The 19,284-nt window shown below is 41.6% G+C and overlaps 1 protein-coding gene across 7 annotated transcripts in view; it reads left to right on the top strand.

Moving 5' to 3' along the window:
- Positions 1 to 19,284, top strand: part of PSPC1 (paraspeckle component 1) — a 95,081-nt gene that overhangs the window by 20,521 nt on the left and 55,276 nt on the right. For 6 of the 7 annotated variants that reach the window (XR_002336589.1, XR_002336588.1, XR_002336587.1 and 3 more), the window contains exons 5-6: positions 8,006 to 8,090; positions 17,330 to 17,435. Coding sequence is in view for 4 of the 7 variants with exons in the window: in XM_021065421.1 (XP_020921080.1) it covers positions 8,006 to 8,090; positions 17,330 to 17,435 (191 nt within the window). In the remaining 3 variants the exon portion in view is untranslated. Of the gene's footprint in view, positions 1 to 8,005; positions 8,091 to 17,329; positions 17,436 to 17,764; positions 18,081 to 19,284 lie in introns of those variants that run through there. The other variant, XM_021065422.1, reaches the window with a different exon arrangement.

The raw sequence follows: 19,284 nt of genomic DNA, 5'->3' as shown, positions 1-19,284 counted from the left end.
AGCCTACACCACAGCTCACGGTGACGCTGGATGCTTAACCCACTGAGCAAGGACAGGGATTGAACCCGCAACCTCATGGTTCCTAGTCAGATTCATTAACCACTGAGCCACGATGGGAACTCCTCGTAATAAGTTTATATTTCTTAATGTGAAGCATCTAATTGCTTTCTACTTTGCTCTTAAATTTTTTGCTTCTCTCTTTTTTTTTTTTTTCCTCTTTTTTGGCCGCCCAGTGGCATATGGAGTTTTTGGACCAGGGATCAGATCCGAGCTGCAGTTGTGACCTATGCCTCAAGTGAAGCAATGGTGGATCCTTAACCTACCATGCTATGGCAGGAACTCTTGAAATAGCCTTCTTATGGGACTTTATGTCATCTAATCTTAGCCTCCTCTAAATTGTTCTTTATATCAGAGACCAGTATTTGTTTAAAAAGCGACAGTTTGGGAGTTCCCGTCGTGGCGCAGTGGTTGACGAATCCGACTAGGAACCATGAGGTTGCGGGTTCGATCTCTGCCCTTGCTCAGTGGGTTAACGATCCGGCGTTGCCGTGAGCTGTGGTGTAGGTTGCAGACACGGCTCGGATCCCGCGTTGCTGTGCCTCTGGCGTAGGCCGGTGGCTACAGCTCCGATTCAACCCCTAGCCTGGGAACCTCCATATGCCGCGGGAGCGGCCCAAGAAATAGCAACAACAACAACAACAACAAAAAAAGACAAAAGACAAAAAAAAAAAAAAAAAGGCGACCGTTTGATCATCATTCATCTTTAAATCTTCTTGGTAGATTCTTATTTTCTTTAGGGTAAAGTCCAGGTTAATTGTATTTAAAAAAAAATTTTTTTTACATCTGTTAAGTAAATGTTGAACAGTTACGGTCAGGTCACGGAATAACTGCTAATGCCAAATAAGTTAAAACAAAATCCAGGAGTTCTTGGTGGCACATTGGGATCGGTGGTGTCTCTGCCATGGTGGCTTTGATCCTGGTCTCAACACAGTAGTAGGTTAAGGATCCGGCATTGCTGCAACGGTAGCTCAAATCTGTTCCCTGGTCCTGGAACTCCACAAGCCATGGGGCAGCCACACGAGAGAAACAAACAAGCAAAATCCAGCTCAACAAATGAAACGATTCAGACATTTCTGGTTTCATTTGGACTGTAAACCTAGTGATTCTGTAAAATCCCTCTTCTGTTAAAATTGAACTCACATCATGTGCTAGTATATTTCAAGATAAACTGGGTTTCTTCTAGAAAATTTGAAAATTGTTATCTCTGAGAAAGTTGCAGAATCATTGGCTCAAAAGAGAGCTTCAAGTTTAACCAGTCTGGTGATTTTTGTGGTTTAAAAATTTAGGAAGTTCCCTGTCTGGTGAAGTGGGTCAAGGATCCGGTGTTTCTGCAGCTATGGCTTAGGTTTTGTCCCTGGCCCGGAAACTTCCACATGCCAGAATCAACTGGAAAATTAAAAAAAAAAATTTAGTCTCGGGGTTCCTGTTGCAACTCATTGGTAATGAACCTGACTAGTATCCATGAGGGTGCAGGTTCAGTCTCTGGCCCCACTTTGTGGGTTAATCATTGGCATTGCCCTGACCTGTGATGTAGATGGCAGACAGGCTTGGTTCCCGTCTTGCTGCGGCTGAGGTGCAGGCTGGTACCTGTAGTTGCGATTCCACCCCTTGCTTCGGAACGTCCACAAGCCACAGGTATGTGGCCCTAAAAAGCAAAAAAAAAAAGTGTTTTCGAGCCGATGGTTGCTCCAGCACTGCTGTCCAGTAAGAGTTGTTGTCTGGGCACTTTTCCAGTTCATTTTCCTGCTGTCTGCAGCCAGTACCGTCGTTAGGATATAGATGTTAAAGCATTTGTGCTGGAAGTTACCTGCTGCTGGGAACAGGCAGCAGCGTCACGGTTACTGCTTCCGCCCGTGTTTACACTTGGTTGTAGAAGACACTGTGTGCAGCACTGCGGACGGAGCGATGACGAAGTACAGCACCGCTGTGGACTCTCTGCAGCACTCGAGAGCTCGTGGGAAGCTTGGCCTCACCTCTAGAGGCATTTTGACTTTTTTTTTCCGACCACACATGCAGAGTACCACAGCAGTCACCAAAGCCGCAGCACTGACAGCTACGGATCATTAAGCCTCTGGGTCACAAGGGAACTACTGTTTGTGCTTTATTTGTTTATTATTTATGGCAGACCCGTGGCGTATGGAAGTTCTCAGATCAGGGATTGAATCTGAGCTGCAGCTGTGAAGTTATGCTGCAGCTGTGCCAATGCAGGATCCTTTCACCTGCTGTGCCACAGTGGGAACTCAAGATTATTTTCCTTGTGATAAGATCTCTCTCTTTTTTAAAAAAAATTTTTGGCTGCCCTGCTGCCTGTGGAGTTCCCGAGCCAGGGATCAGATCTGAGCCACAGTTTGGACCTAAGCTATAGCTGCAGCAACACCAGCTCCTTAACCCACGGTACTGGGCCGGATGTTGAACCTTTGTGCCAGCACTCCCAAGACGCTGCTGGTCCTGCTGGGCCACAGCAATAACTCTGATGAGAACTCGGAATAACTTTCCTGGATAACACACAGCAGCGTTGGCCATATTTAGCAGGTTGCATGTCGCATCTCTAGCATGTAATTATGTTATCGCTGGAAGCTTATACCTTTGGTCCCCTTCATGTAATTCCCTTTCCCCCCACCTCCCAGCTCTGGCCTCCTGATTCTTAAAGACTTCATCCTTGCCTTTTTGAGTTCGCCAGTGCTCTCCAGCATTTAATTGCTCATTCACTGAAGAGTTCACTGAGCTTTTCAATCTGTAGCTTCTTTTTTTTTTTTAAACAAGTGTTATAAATCTTTTCTTAGTGTGGTACATTTGGCATAATGAATGAGCTGATTTCAATACATGAAAGTCCACAGTTCATTTGTATCTGCTCAGCTTTTTCCTTAATATCCTGCTTCTCTTTCACTGTCCCAATTCAGATACCACATTACATTTAGTTATTGTGTCTCCTTACGCTCCTCTTGGTTTTGAGTTTCTCAGAAGTTCCTTGTTCTTGAAGATTTTTCAGTTTTGAGGAAGATTGAGCAAATACTTTATAGACTGTCCATCACTTGGCGTGTGCCTGTTTTTTCCCATGATTGAATCGGGGTACAGCGTTTGGGGGAGAGTGGTACGTACTGTCAACATGCGTTGTCACCACTGGTGCTGACCTTGATCGCCTGGGCTAGGCAGTGTTTGTCATGTTTACTCACTGTAGACATACTGGTTTTTCCTTCCTTTCCATGCTTTACACCTAAGAGGTGAGGTGATAAGCTTCACTTCCTCAAGGGAAAGACATTTACCTAAATTACGTGGAATTCTTCCATATGGGACATTTAGCTATTCCACCACGTATTTATGTAGTCAGTTGCTAATTGATATCATAGATTTCATTCAATTCTTTGTGTTATAATCCGGTACTGTGTTTTGTTCGAAATTTGCCACGTTCATTGGGCTCCTGTGTCCCTTTGTTACATGCTTGCCTGTGGGGCGGGGGGGTTCGGTTCTTGTCTTTCGAGGAAGGCGCTGTGTTAGGTCAGGGAACATGACGTTTACTCTTCATGACATATAGGATGTTGTGTTGAGAAAATAATTCCTACGTTGTAGCAAATCAGGCTTAAAATTTTTCTGTATTCTTTGCCATTTCTTTTTCCTATATTCCCTACTTAATATAGAAATTACAGATGCAGTTTTATGTTCTTTCTCATTGTTAGTTAGGCACACAATTTTAAGTGTTACTTGGGGAGTTCCTGTAGGGACAGAGCAGGGTTGGCGTCGACTCTGCAACTCCAGGACACAGGTTTGGTCCCCAGCCCAGCACAGTGCTTTGGTCTGGTGTCGCCCCAGCTGCTCGGATCTGATCCTTAGCCTAGGAACTGCATGTGGTGCGGGATGATCCCCTCATAAAAAGTGATGGAGTTCCTGTCATGGCACAGTGGAAACGAATCCGACTAGGAGCCATGAGGTTGTGGGTTCGATTCCTGGTGTCGCTCAGTGGGTTAAGGATCCGGTGTGGCCGTGAGCTGTGGTGTAGTGCACAGATCCGGCAAGGATCTGATGTTACTGTGGCTGTGGCGTAGGCCCAGCAGCTGTAGCTCCGATTCGACCCCTAGCCTGGAAACCTCCATATGCCACAATTGTGGCCCTGAAAAGAGCAACAACAACAACAAAAGGTCCTGCAGTTCCTGTTGTGCCGCAGCGGAAACGAATCCAACTAGAAACCATGAGGTTGTGGGTTGGATCCCTGGCCTCACTCACTAAAAACAAGCAAACAAACAAAAAAGGCCCTAAACGTTACTTGGTCTAGTGGTAAGTAGTGCTGCAGCTGATGTTTGGTTTGGTTTGCTTTGGTTTTGTCTTTTCTAGGGCCACACCCGAGGTATGTGGAGCTTCTCAGGCTAGGGGTCCAATCAGAGCTGTAGCTACCGGCCTACACCACAGCCACAACAACGCAGGACCCGAGCCGCGTCTGCAACCTACACCACAGCTCACGGCAACGCTGGATCCTTAACCCACTGATCGAGGCCAGGAATGGAACCCGCAACCTCATGGTTCCTAGTCGGATTCGTTAAACCACTGAGCTTCGACAGGAACTCCAGCTGTTGTTTTATGTATGGATGTGGATGCCTTTTTTTGCACTTGTGGCATGGGGGTTCCTGTTCGAGGGGATTGAATCTACACCACAGTAGCCACCTGAGCTGCTGCAGTGACAATGCTGGATCCTTAATCTGATGCATCACAAGGGAACTCGTGAATTATTTTTTAGGAAAAATTCTAGAGTGTAGTTTACTATATACCTCCAATCGCGTAATTTTGGGGTGATTTTTTTTTTCCCCTCAAAAGAATATTATCATTGCAGTGTACAATTATATAACTTTAGTGGAATTTCAGGAACTTGATATTAGCAATTTTTTTTTTTTTTGTCTTTTCAGGGCTGCCCCCGTGGCATATGGAGGTTCCCATGCTAGGGGTCAAATTGGAGCTACAGCTTCTGGCCTCCCCCACAGCCACAGCCATGCCAGATCCAAGCTGCGTCTGCAACCTACACTACATCACTGCTCATGGCCACACCGGATCCTTAATCCACTGAGCGAGGTCAGGGATCAAAACCTCAGATTCCCTTCCACTGAGCCAAGTCGGGTACTCCTCTCGGTACCAGCAGTTTAAAGGAAAGCATTTGGTAAATGTAAAACACGACATGAGAGGTTAAAGCAGCTTTCTCTACTGGCCCAGCTTAAAAGGAAAAATTCCAGTTGTCAGAAAACACTCATGTTATATTCTTACTCCTTTTCATGGAAAAAACATGGTGCATGTTTTTACAGTTATAGCCACATATGTTCCTCATTTGAGAGTAACCTACAAAATCAGTAATAAAATTGTCATAGGGGATACGTACTGTATTGACCTTCTTGGTTAGTAAGTTAGACACTTCTCAAGTTTCGGCTTGGTAGAACATTTCCTGCTAGGAATATAAATAGATCATGTGCTTGTTCTGGGTTCTCAGTCTTGGTTGCATAATGGAGTCATCTAGGGAACTTCGAAATAATTGTTGTCTGGCCCACATCTGAAGAGATTTTTCTTCACTAATCGGTGGTTAAAAGGCAATTCTAAGGAGCAGCTAACTTTGACAGCTGATGGGATAAATGTTTGAAAATCATTGTAGTCATTTTTTGGGGGGTGGGATAGAGTGGTGGCCAGGTATTGAACCTGTGCCAGCCATAGCAGTGACAACACTGGGTCCCTAGCTTGCTAGGCCACCAGGGAAGTCTTTCATGTTTGCCTTTTTTGTGTGTGTGTGTCTTGTCTTTTTAGGACTTTGCCAGAGACATGTGGAGGTTCCCAGGCTAGGGGTTGAATCTGAGCTGTAGTTTCTGGCCTACACCGTAGCCACAGTAAGGCAGCTCATGGCAGTGCTGGATCCTTAATCCACTGAGTGGGGTCAAGGATCGAACCTCTGTCCTCATGGATACTTGGTGGGTTTGTTAAGCCTTGAGCCACTACGAGAACTCCTGTGTTTGCCTTTGAAGATAGCTGAATGTTTTCTCACCTGGCCTGTTATCCGAATCATCTGTTTCCCCAGATGTTCCTAAGCAGAGTCCCAAAATCTGTTTTTTTTAATTTTTTTTTTTTTTTTTAAGTTTCTTAGTTGAGACTGAACCTCCAGGTTTGGGATGCTGGCATTTTGGAAAGAACTTTGGCATAAGGAGACATTTGGCTGTGTATTTCAGTTGAACCATGGAGTGGCTAGATTGTTAGAGCATAGTTAGAATCTATCTGGAACATTTTTTTTGTTTGTGTGTTTTTAGGGCCACATCCTAAATGTAGGGGTTCCCAGGCTAGGGGTCAAATCTGAGCTGTAGCCACTGTCCTACGTCACAGCCACACCAGATCTGAGACGTGTCTACGACCTACACCGCAACTCACGGCAACGCTGGATCGTTAACCCACTGAGTGAGGCCAGAGATCACACTTGCACCCTAGTTGGGTTTGTGACCCCTGAGCCACGACGTGAACTCCTATCTGGAACTTTTTGACATAACTCATACACAGTTTGGTTTATTTTCAGTTTTTAAGGTGGCGAGGATATCATTGATCTTGTTAGGATTATTGATAATGCCTGTGTTCTTACAGTTAGGGTATTAGAGTTATTAGATGTTAACTTTAACTCTTAGTATTATGTTAATGTGAATTCTGAATGTAGCAGTTTATTAGGAAATGTTTGGGAGTTCCCGTCAACAGAAACAAATCTAACTAGAAACCATGAGGTTGCGGGTTCTATCCCTGTCCTTGCTCAGTGGTTAAAGATCTGGCGTTGCTGTGAGCTGTGGTGTTGGTCGCAGATGCTGCTTGGGTCCTGCGTTGCTGGGGCTGTGGTGTAGGCCGGCAGCTGTAGCTCTGATTTGACCCCTAGCCTGAGAACCTCCATATGCTTCGGGTGCGGCCAAAAAGCAAAAAAAAAAAATTTTTTTTGGAAGTTCCCTTGTGGCACAACGGGTTAAGGATCCAGTGTTTCTGCAGCTGTGGCACAGACTGCGACTGTGGCGTGGATTTGATCCCTGGCACAGGAACTTCTGTGGGTGCAGCCAAAAAAGAAATGTTTGAGATAATTTATACTTATTTTAGAAATTTCAAATTACATAATTATAGGATAAGAAAATGAAAAATAGTAATAGTGTTATCGAGGGTATTTCCATACATCTATATTTGTATGTATTTTTTAATCTATGCATTTTTTTTTTAATTTGGTAAGATAGTACAAACATTTTTAACACTTGTTTAAGTTTATCTGCTGCTGCTCAGATATGCAAAACAAATATACCTCTTGTTACCTTATTGTCTGGAACCTTTGTTGTTGGTAATGTGACAGTGGCTGGTGACAGGAGCACTCATCCTGTTTAAAGTGTTCTTGTTCTTATCTGTGTTCAGCTTTTTTCTGCTCTGAGGAATTCTCTGTTCATTGTCTTCTTTCATAAAATGCTGACAATGCTGGAGGAATCTACTCTAATTTTGTTGGGAGGGATATTTTTTGTGTTTCACGCTGTGTCCTGTTTCATTCTTCCTGCTGTTAGGTCTAGTTCTTATGTGCCTTCTGCTTGTTTCTCAATGCATATTTTTGGGCTTTGGGCCTGTTGCAGAAAAAAATTGTTAATTTGTTTAAAACTATGTAAGTGAAAATGTAGCAACTGTTCTGTTTTTAGTATTTCCATTTCTTGTGTTAAAACTATTAGTACCCTTGTTAATTTCTTAACATAAGGATGAATTTTCTTCATATGTATGAATAAATGGGTCCAGAAATGGTATTAATCTTATTACAAGTTCATAATCTTTTATTATAAAATAATGTGATGGACAAAAAGAGAAGCTAGGTACATGAGTATGAATTATTGACTAAGTGTATGACCAATCAGAAAGAGCTATATGCTTATGAATATTAGGATACAGAAGGGCAATCTGAAAATACTTATCTGTAATCAATATTTTGTAGATTTAATGAGGCGTCAAGAAGAACTCAGACGCTTGGAAGAACTAAGAAACCAAGAGCTGCAAAAACGGAAGCAAATACAGCTAAGGTAAAGGAACGTCATCACACCATGTATGTGAATGTGTGTGGTTTTCATTGTTCGTGTTTTTGGTAAAACTCCCCAGAGCTTGTTACAGACAAGTGGTATGTTATACAGAAAACAGTCCCCAGTTGTCCACTTTTGACTGCAATTAGGAAGTTATTTCACAAACTGGCATATTTTCTTTTTTTTCTCCAACTGGTTATAGACACTTTGCATATACTGTGAATAGGACTTAGGTATTATTTCATATACTTTATGTTAAGAATGCACTGTGTTTTATGGGCCATTTTCCCAGAGTATATCTGTGTTGATTTTAGTGTTAATTTTTTCATGTGTGTAATACTACTCTGAATGCCTTTATGCATCTTTTGTACTTCTGATAATTTGCTTAAGAAAGATGTACTGAAATGGAATCCATGTTAAAAAAACATGAGCATTTAAGATCTCTCAGTGCATAATAGGCAACTGTAACGCACAATTTCAGATCTTTTAGGTTCACTAAGGAAGTTTAAGAGAGCCATCGATCTAAGACTTAGGAACAAAAATTAACAGCTTTTCTTGTACTTGCCGTATTTAATTGTAAAATGAGATAGATATTACTCTTACAAGTTTCAAAAATCGTATTAGGAGTTGTTATCAACAAAGCTGTGATAGATTAAAGGAAACAATATTTTATTTTGAACGTGCTATAAAAGGAAGTTCTCTGGTGGCCTATTGAGTTAAGGATCCATCACTGTTACTTTTGTGGCCTGTGTTCCTCGTTAGGGTACTCGGCAGGCAGAATCTGCATTCTGATCTAGGAAATCCTTAGAAACCTTCTCCCAGAACTTGGAACCAGAAACTTATTTCATCTGTGCTTTAATAAGTTCTTCAGGTGATTCTGATGCATTGTAACGTTTAAGAGTTAACTTTTGTAAAAAACATGCCCCCATGAACTCCTTACATGAGGGACCTTTTCCAATTTCTTTCTGGTTGCTTCTTTCCTTTTTATGTAAAAAGAAAAGGAAACATCCCTTCCCCTTATGTAAACTCACCTGAATCCAACTTTGTTCTCTTATGTTTATCTTTGACAGCCAGGCCTGTAAAGTTAGTGCCCCGTGGAGTTCCCTGGTAGCCTAATGGTTAAGGGCTTGGCATTGTCACTGCTCTGGCTCTGGTTATTGCTGTGTCTTGGGTTTGATCCCTGGCCTGGGAACTAGTGCATGCAGTGGGCATGGCCCAAAAAAAAAAAAAATTAATGCCTTATACCTCTTGTGCTCAAATAATAATTAAACCAAACAATGTGAGAGATCCCAAAGTAGGGCATAAAAGTGTAATAAATGAATCTCTGTTATAGATTATTAGAGAAAACTGTATCACAGATGTACATTGTCACACTGGAAGGTGTGAAAGGAAATAAGGAATCTCAGTTACTTTGGAAAACAGTTTCTTTAGTATCATTTTTTAATTTTTATTATCTTATGGCCAGATACTATAGGCTAGTGACAAGAACAATATAAAAATTCTTTAATCTAGTTAGTAAATGTATTTCCCACAAGGATGTAGGTTTGTAGTTCTGAAACTCTGTGGATATACCTTTTTCCCCTCTTTTAAAGACTTTATTGAAAATATTGTATATACTTTTTTTTTTTGGCTGAACACATGGCACATAGAAGTTCCTGGGCCAGGAGTTCCCATTGTGGCACAGCAGAAACGAATCCAACTAGGAACCATGAGGTTGTGGGTTCGATCCTTGGCCTTGCCCAGTGGGTTAAGGATCTGGCATTGCCATGAGCTGTGGTGTAGATCACAGACGCAGCTCAGATCTGGCGTTGCTGTGGCTGTGGTGTAGACTGGTGGCTGCAGCTCCGATTTGACTCGTAGCCTGGGAAACACCATATGCCATGGGTGTGGCCCTAAAAAGACAAAAGACAAGAAAAACCCCAGAAGTTCCTTGGCCAGGGATCAAACTTGCGCCACAGCAGCAACCCACGCTGCTGTAGTGACAATGCTGAATCCCTAACCCATTGCACCACAAGGGAACTCCGGAATATACTTTTTTAAGTGAATAAATTTGTAAATATAGATAATGTGAGAAAGAAAAAAAGAGGAAAGGCAAAAGTGAAAGTGAATCCTATGGTGTTTAGTGGGGATTGAAGTCTCACTATAAACTTAATGGTATTTAATCTAAGCAGATAGACACAGAAAGGCAGGCATTGCGTATATGTATGGGTCATGTACATACATATATTTTCTAGCTCTCTTCTCCCAGAAACGGTGATGTTTCAGGGGAAATGGGTGTATCTAATGCTTGGATTGTTGTTTCTTTCTTTCTTTCTTTTTTTTGCTTCTTAGCGCCACAGTAACAGCATATGGAGGTTCCCAGGCCTTGGGGTCAAATCAGAGCTACAGCTGCTGACCTATGCCATAGCCACAGTAATACCAGATCCCAGCCTTGTCTGGAACCCACATCACAGCTCACGGCAACGCTGGATCCCCAATGCACAGAGTGAGGCCAGCAATCGAACCTGTAACCTCATGGTTCCTAGTCAGATTCGTTTCTGCTGTGCCACGATGGGAACTCCAGGAACTCCTTGATAAGAGATGCTGGGAATTGTCCCTGGTTGTTCCTCTGCTTTTCTTGTCAGCACTTTATAACCTTATGCTAGTCATGACACGTGTAAGATGAACCAGAGTTGTAGGGTATTGTGCAAAATAGTAAGTTCTCTTTAAAAGTGACAAGCTCATGAAAGACCAGGAAGGTCTGAACTGTAACAGTCTGAAGGAGACTAAAGAGAAATGCTAGTTAAATGCACTGTGTGATTCTGAATAGTGTCTTAAAACAAAGACAAAAGTGGGGAAACTGGCGAAATTTGAATAAGATCTATATAGATCTATAGTAGTGTACCGACGTCAGTTCCTGGCTCTCAGTTGTCCTCCGATTATGTAAGACGTTAATACCAGGGGTGCTGAATGAGGGGAGGTAGGGCGTCTGCACTGTTTCTGCAACTTTCCTGTAAATTTAGCATTCGGTGGAATTAAGCAAAAAAGTGAAAAAGAATACCCGAGGTGTTGGGGATACAGTGGAGAACAGAAAAAGCAAGCGCTGCCACTGTGGGACTTACATAATAGCTGAGGGAGGTATTAGTTCGTTTAAAAGAAAGTGAAGTGCACAAGACAGAATGGAGGACTTACTGGAAAACTCAGTAGGCTGCGGGTTTCATAACAAGTGAAACACTGGTTGCTTGATGTGCTAAGTATTCTCTGTACATGGTAACTTTTCATTGGTCTTTCATTAATCCTATTTAATGTGCAGAGGTGTATATCAGATTCAATTTGGAATTCTAATAACTGTGTACTATTAGTAATAATATCTCAGCAATAAAATGATAATTAGGTCATTGGCAACTTTTATGCTTGGCTATATTGTAGTAGATATAGGTGGTGATAAGTCTGTTAAGTCTTGCCCTGTGCCGGGGTGTTTATTTTGAAATTAATTCTAAGAATTTTAAGACTCTTCATTTAAGAAATGTGAACAGGAGTTCCCATCATGGCACAGTGATTAACGAATCCGACTAGGAACCATGAGGTTGTGGGTTCAATCCCTGCCCTTGCTCAGTGGGTTAACGATCTGGCGTTGCTGTGAGCTGTGGTGCAGGTTGCAGACGCAGCTCGGATCCTGCGTTGCTGTGGCTCTGGCTTAGGCCGGTGGCTACAGCTCCAATTTGACCCCTAGCCTGGGAACCTCCATATGCCGCGGGAGCAGCCCAAAGAAATAGCAAAAAGCCAAAAAAAAGAAATGTGAACAGGAGTTTTTGTCATGGCTCAGTGCGTCAGCAAACCCAACTAGGAATCATGAGGTTGTGGGTTTGATCCCTGTCCTTGCTCAGTGGATTGAGGATCCGGTGTTGCCGTGAGCTGTGGTGTAGGCCAGCGGCTACAGCTCCGTTTCAACCTGGGAATCTCCATATGCCACGGGTGTGGCCCTAAAAAGCAAAAAAAAAAAAAAAGAAAGAAAAAAGCCAAAACAACGTGAACAGCTTTTTTTTGTTGTTAAAATTGAGTAATTTTGCAGCTTGTGTCAAGAAAAGGAAATTAAATGCTGTCCAGACACTTAATTTTAGACTGATAATTGTCAAATATATCCTTCACTTGTAAGAAAAAGCAAATAAAATATACTCGTCAAACTGCAGAGGTTGGTCTGAGGCTGCTTCCTTGTAAGAAGGCCAGAAGGTTTGGGCTCAGCCGTTTTGTTTTACATCACTGGGCAGATTGGAAAAACTGCTTAAGAAAGTATATTCTGAGAGAAATGAACTAATTTAGATCGTCCAGCTTTCTGGTTTTCCTTTCTGTGCTACAGATACATTACTTTTTCCTGGGTCACTTTGCTCTTCAGAGGCTGTGGCAGTGAAAGGGTGCAGGGCTTGGATGGGCTGGTCCAGGCTGCAGCTGGTTCACTTAGTATTAACTCCTTTTTCTCTCTTACCTTTCACCTTCCTCCTCACTCACCTCCTCATCCGTCTGTTCTTGCCCTTTTTCTTTGTATTTTTTTGTGCTTTTTAGGGCCGTTGCTGTGGCACGTGAAAGCTCCCAGGCTAGGGGTCGAATTGGAGCTGCATCTGCAACCTGCACCACAGCTCACGGCAACGCCTGATCTCTGACCCACTGAGCAACGCCAGGGATTGAACCTACATCCTCATGTATACTGGTCAGATTTGTTTCTGCTGTGCCACAAGCAGGACTTGCATTCTTTCCCCTTTTTGTGTCGTTTGCCAGAGTGTACAGATCATGGGATATACGGAGCCCTGTGATGGGTGTGGAGACCCTCGTGTTAGGTAGGAACAAACCACAGGACGTGTTTATGCCTTAGTCTCATCATAGCTTAGGGCCTAGAGCTTTTCAGATTTTTCAGACTCCTTCAAAAATAAGACACCAGGATTTAATTAGTGGCCTTCCAGTTAAAGTAATTGTAAGATTAAGGTTGTATTGGTTTCCAATTAAACATAACATGATTTTAAAATTTCTCACACTTCTTTCCCTATTAGTTCCATTTGTGAACATAACCTAGGATATTATCTTTGACCTAAAGTGACATCAAATATAAGTATAAAGGCTATTGTTAAAGCATCTTGTGGCAGGGAAGAAATTTAAAGCAAAGGTATATGTACAGCAGGGAATGTTTTGTATGCTGTCTATGAATTTATATTATGGAGTGGTCAGTGTGGTACACTCTCAAAATAAAGTAGAGACTGTGGAATTTACAGACAAAGAAATGGAAGGGAAAAAATAGCAAATAATTAATACTCTGTCGTACTTTTTCTCCAGATTTGTAATTCTAATCTCACTTTTTATCATTAAACAATTTTTCTAACAATGGGAAAACTACATTATAGATTTTGTTTATGATGTTTTGTTTTTTACTAAAAGTGTTACAGTAGCACATGTTCAAAACAATTTATAAATATGTGTATAAATAAAAAAGGGCAATGCTTTTGTCTCCTCAGATTATTCCCAGTGTTATAGAAACTCTCAAACCCTCTTTTGTTCTCTTAGAAATGATTTTTTTTTCTTTTTATGGCCGCTCCTGTAGCATATGGAAGTTCTCAGGCTATGGGTCAAATCAGAGCTGCATCTGCCAGCCTACACCACATCCGCAGCGATGCCAGATCTGAACCGCATCTGCGACCTATGCTACAGCTCGTGGCAGTGCTGGATCCTTTACCCACTGGGTGAGGCCAGGGATCGAACCTGCATTCTTATGGATACTGTTTGGGTTCTTAACCCACTCAGCCACAATAGGAACTCTAGAAAGTATTTTCTTATTAGTGTGTTAATGTCCTAGAAATGGATTAACCACTTTACTTGAATATTCAGTTTCCTTGAATAGAGCTTTGTTTTGAGGATTTCAAAATAGTCTAGGTTTTGCTTGAAATCCTTTAGGGATGGTGTCTTCTTATTTGCTTGTTGTTTTAACATGAGGTCCTAACAGACTGTTTTTTGCTGGCTGTGGCATCACCATTTCTCTTAGTTCTGCCCTTGTGTTTCGTGGGAGGTGGTGGTGTACCAAACACACCACCAAAAAGGTGTTTACACTTGGTGAGGAAAGGTGCTCAGAAGAGCAGCCTGGTTAGCACTGAGACTGTATCCAGTCTCATGGGATAGAGCATGATGGAAAATAGTACGTATGAAAAAGAATGCAGGAATTCTGGTTGTGTTCAGCAGGTTACGACCCTGAATGGCATCCATGGGGATGGAGGTTTGGTCCCTTGCCTCGCTCAGTGGGTTAAGGTACCTGCAATTGCCGTGAGCCGTGGTGGGGTGTAGGTCGCAAACACGGCTTGGGTCTGGTGTTGCTGTGTCTGTGGTTTAGGCTGGCAGTTTCAGCTCTGATTTGACCCCTAGCCTGGGAAATGCATATGCTGTGGGTGGGGCCCTAAAAAAAAAAAGAATTCATGTGTATGTGTGACTGAGTCACTTTGCTGTACAGAAAATGGCACAACATGTAAATCAAGTATAATTTAAAAAAAAAGTAGCTTGGAAAATGAGACCTACTGAAGGGGCAACAGTATTATATAGTTTTCTCTGTTTAAATAATTTATTGGTTTTGATCGCAGAGCATATGTATTTGAATTTACATTGATTTAAATGCCAATATTATATGAGTCTATTACTTCAGTATTAAAGCTTTTCCTTCTTAATAACTTACTATGATTTAATGGTAACCCGGCACATAGATAAAGCTTTCGTTGTTGTTCCATGCCTGCATGTATCTTTGGGGCTGAAGTTGGCAAACTTTTTCTGGGAAAGGGTAGATAGTAAATATTTTAGGCTTCCCATGTCACATGGTCTCTGTCTTAGCTACTCAGCATTGCTCTAGTCTGGAGGTAGTAGGCGAATGGTTGTCCCATAAAACTTAATTTATAAAAGCAGGTGGTTTGCAGGTAGCCGCCACATGGGATTTCCTGAGTTAATGATATGGGGGAGAGAGGGTTCGTTCAGGCTTCCTTCTGCAAGTAGGATATTTGCCTAGGCAGAATGGTTCTCTGCAGTGGCTTGTATCAGGATAGGTTATGCTTGTCTTTAAGAAACAATCTGCTATGCCAGTGATAGATTCCACGCTTTCTCTTTATATTACAGTACTGAGTACAGATTTGAGCTTTTGGGTTCCAGACTTTTGTTTGCTTTTGACCACACCCAAGGCACATGGAAGTTCTGGGCCAGAGATCCAGTCAGTGTGCAGCTGAGACCTCTGCCATAGCTTTGGCAACACAGGATCCTTAACCCACTGTGCTGGGCCGGAGGTTGAACTTATGCTGCTGCAGAGACAATGCCATGGCCTTAACTTGCTACATGATAGTGGAAACGCCTGGATTATATGTATATAATCCAGGCATTTCCACCTCATATGTATACATATGTATACACACACACGCGCGCGTTCTTTTTCTCACACACACATATATATGCATGCATTCTTTTTCTCACATTGTTCTCCATTGTGTTCCGTCACAAGTGATCAGATGTGGTTCCTTGGGCTATGCAGCAGAATCGCATTGCTTATCTATTCCAGATGCCGAAATTTGCATCTACTGAACCCAAACTCCCAGTCCCTTCTGCTCCCTCCCCCTCCCTCTTGGCAGCCAAAAGTCTGTTCTCCATGTCCATGAGTTTCTTTTCTGTAGTAGGTTCATTTGTGCCATATATTAGATTCTGGATATGTGATATCATTTGTCTTTCTCCTTCTGACTTCCCTTAGTATGAGAGTCTCTGGTTCTGCCCATGTTGCTGCCAGTGACATTATTTTGTTCTTTTTTTTATGGCTGAGTAGTATTTCATTGTGTATATACACCACATCTTCTTAATCCATTCATCTGTTGATGGACATTTAGGTTGTTTCCATGTCGTGGCTGTTGTGAACAGTGCTGCAGTGAACATGCAGGTGCATGAATCTTTTTCAGTGAAAGTTTTGTACAGATATATGCCCAAGAGTGGGATTGTTGGGTCATACGGTAGTTTTCTGAGGAACCTCCATACTGTTTTCCATAGTGGTTGTACCAATTTACATTCCCACCAAGAGTGAAGGAGAGTTCCCTTGTCTATACACCCTCTCCAGCATTTGTTACTTGTTGACTTATTAATGATGGCCGTTCTGACTGGTATGAGGTGGGACCTCATTGTAGTTTTGATTTGCATTTCTCTACTAATTAGTGACGCTGAGCGTTTTTTCATGTGCCTGTTGGCTTTCTATATGGCTTCTTTGGAGAAGTGTCTATTCAGTTCTTCTGCCCATTTTTCAATTGGGTTTGGGTTTTTTTGCTATTGAGTTGTATGAGCTGTTTGTATATATATATTTTTTTGTTTTTGCTTTTTGTTTTTTGGGTTTTTTTTGGTCTTTTTGCCATTTCTTGGGCCGCTTCCCGCGGCATATGGAGGTTCCCAGGCTAGGGGTCCAATCGGAGCTGTAGCCACCAGCCTACACCAGAGCCACAGCAATGAGGGATCCAAGCTGCGTCTGCGACCTACACCACAGCTCACGGCAATGCCAGATCATTAACCCAATGAGCAAGGCCAGGGATCGAACCCGCAACCTCATGGTTCCTAGTTGGATTTGTTAACCACTGAGCCACGGAGGGAACTCCTGTTTGTATATTTTGGAGATAGAGCCCTTGTTGGTTGCATTGTTTGCAGCTGTTTCCTCACATTCTGTTGGTTGTCTTTTTTTTTTTTTTTTTCCAAATGGTTTCCTTTGCTGTGCAAAGCCTTGTAAGTTTGAATAGGTCCCATTGACTTGTTTTTATTTCTATTGCCTTGGTACACTGACCTAAGAAAACATTTGTACGGTTGGTGTCAGAGAATGTTTTGCCTATGTTCTCTTCTAGGAGTTTTATGGTGTCTTGTCTCATGTTTAAGTCTTTAAGCCATTTTGAGTTTATTTTTGTGCGTGGTTGAGGGTGTGTTCCAGTTTCATTGTTTTACATGCATCTGTCCAGTTTTCCCAGCACCTTGTTGAAGAGACTGTCTTTTTCCCATTTTTTATTCTTGCCTCCTTTCTCAAAGATTAATTGACCCTAGGTGTCTGGTGTTTACTTTTTTGATTTACCATAATTCAGTTATTTTTTTGGAGGGTGAACTTGGTACGCAAGTTATTATCACATACTTGGTGTAGTGTGTCTTGTCTAATTTTTTTGTTTTACCTGAAATAAGGTACATGATGATAGCTTGTATGTCAAGCACCGTGAAGGTTTTATTTAAACATCTCTTCTCAGGCATGAGGAAGAGCATCGTCGTCGTGAGGAGGAAATGATCCGCCACCGGGAGCAGGAGGAACTGCGGCGGCAGCAGGAGGGCTTTAAGCCGAACTATATGGAAAACGTAAGTAAAGTACCGGTTAACTAAGATGGTTTGTGTTGTCAGGTGGACGATGTGTGCTTGCAGTTCTTTAGATACTGCTTTATATAGTAATATATTTTCTACTCTTTCTGAATTTGCATGTTTAGGTTAAACTAACGAGTTTCTTAACCTCTTACAGGTAGTAAATTAAAATTAGTTTCTCAAGGTAATCCTGTCTTATGAAATGGACATTAAACTTTTTTCCTTTTTCCTTTATCTTTTCTTAATTGCTTCTAGATTAGGAATCTTGATAACTTGATCATATCCACTTGTCTGATTTTTACCAGTAATCGACATTAAAAATTCTTTAGTTTGGAAGCTTTTAGAATGAAAAGTACCGTAGTGCATGCTCACCCCTCCGCTGTAACGGTTGTCCGCCCCGGCTGGTCGTTTCCATCTTGGAGTAGACCCACACTCCCGAGTCCGAGTGACCCACACTCCCGAGTCCGAGTGACCCACACTCCCGAGGCACTTTACATGCAGTACCTCACTTCACATGATTGCATTCGTAAGTATCAGTATGTAACTCTAAGATATAAGAACTCTCTTGACAAGTGTCTTTACCATACCTTCAAAATTGTCAGTTATTTAATATTAACTAGTAAAAGTTCCATTTAACTCAGGCCTTATAAAGTTTTTTTTCTTCCAACAATTGATTTATTCACATTGTTAAATTCAATATTCTTAGTTGATTTTCTGTCCCTCTTTTTCACTGTTTCCTTATTTTTATTTTTTTTAAGAATCAGACCCTTGTTATAAAGCATATCTCATATCCTGGATTATGTTAATTGTATTTTTGCAGTGATATTCAACAAGTTTCTTTATTCCTGAATTTGTTGTAAACTGCAGTTAGTTCCAGAGACAGCCTCAGGTTTCTGTTTGAGGGAGGCAAATTCTAGGGCAGAAAGAATACTTCACATGTGTTAAAACCCACAATTTCTTACTGATAACTGACAGAGTCTCATTGTTCACCTGAGGCGAACAACTCATTTTGAATAATGCTACCATTTTTTTTCTCTAGCTATTCAAAAGCCATGATTCTTTAATAAGTTTCTGAGGCTAAGGGTGTTAATTAAAGGCATTGGTGCCTTTTTTTCCTTTCTCTGTTCTTATTCTTCTTTTTCCTTAGAAAATCTTAAAATTTTTTCTATTAAAATGAATACAGGGGAGTTCCCGTCGTGGCTTAGTGGTTAACAAACCCGACTAGTATGCATGAGGATGCAGGTTCGATACCTGGACTTGTTCATTGGGTTATCGATCCGGCATTGCCGTGAGCTGTGGTGTAGGTCACAGACATGGCTCGAATCCTGAGTTGCTGTGGTGTAGGCTGGCAGCTGTAGCTCCGATTCAGCCCCTAGCCTGGGAACCTCCATATGCCAAGGGTACGACCCTAAAAAGATAAAAAAGACGAAAATAAATAAAATAGACACATAGCAAAATAAATACTAGAACAGCGAGAAATTTTTATCTTACCTTCCATCAAGTAAATATCCTTTGAATGAAAAATCAATTAGAAATCAATTTAAAGTCAATTAGAAAATTTTAATTATTTATAAGTCACGGTTTAAATTCCATTTCCAAATTGTCGAGTAGGTTTTTTCAAGCTTTGTAAAAAAATGTTCAGAGTGAATTTTAGCATCATTGCAGTTGTCTTTTCCTCTCTGGATTCATAGCACTTGCGTAGTGACATTTTAAACTGTGGTCTTTGCCTTTTTCGTTGTTGCATTTGAACATAAGTCTGTTGAATTTATCAATGATAAATTGCTTTATAGCATAAAAATTTTATATTATGCTATAAAAATGTCGAATTAAAAGGGTTTTTCAGAAATAC

Source organism: Sus scrofa, chromosome 11 (assembly GCF_000003025.6).
Source record: "Sus scrofa isolate TJ Tabasco breed Duroc chromosome 11, Sscrofa11.1, whole genome shotgun sequence".
Lineage (NCBI taxonomy): Eukaryota > Metazoa > Chordata > Mammalia > Artiodactyla > Suidae > Sus > Sus scrofa.
The sequence above is the reverse complement of the archived record's forward strand: the minus strand, read 5'-3'. Positions and strand labels throughout refer to the sequence as shown.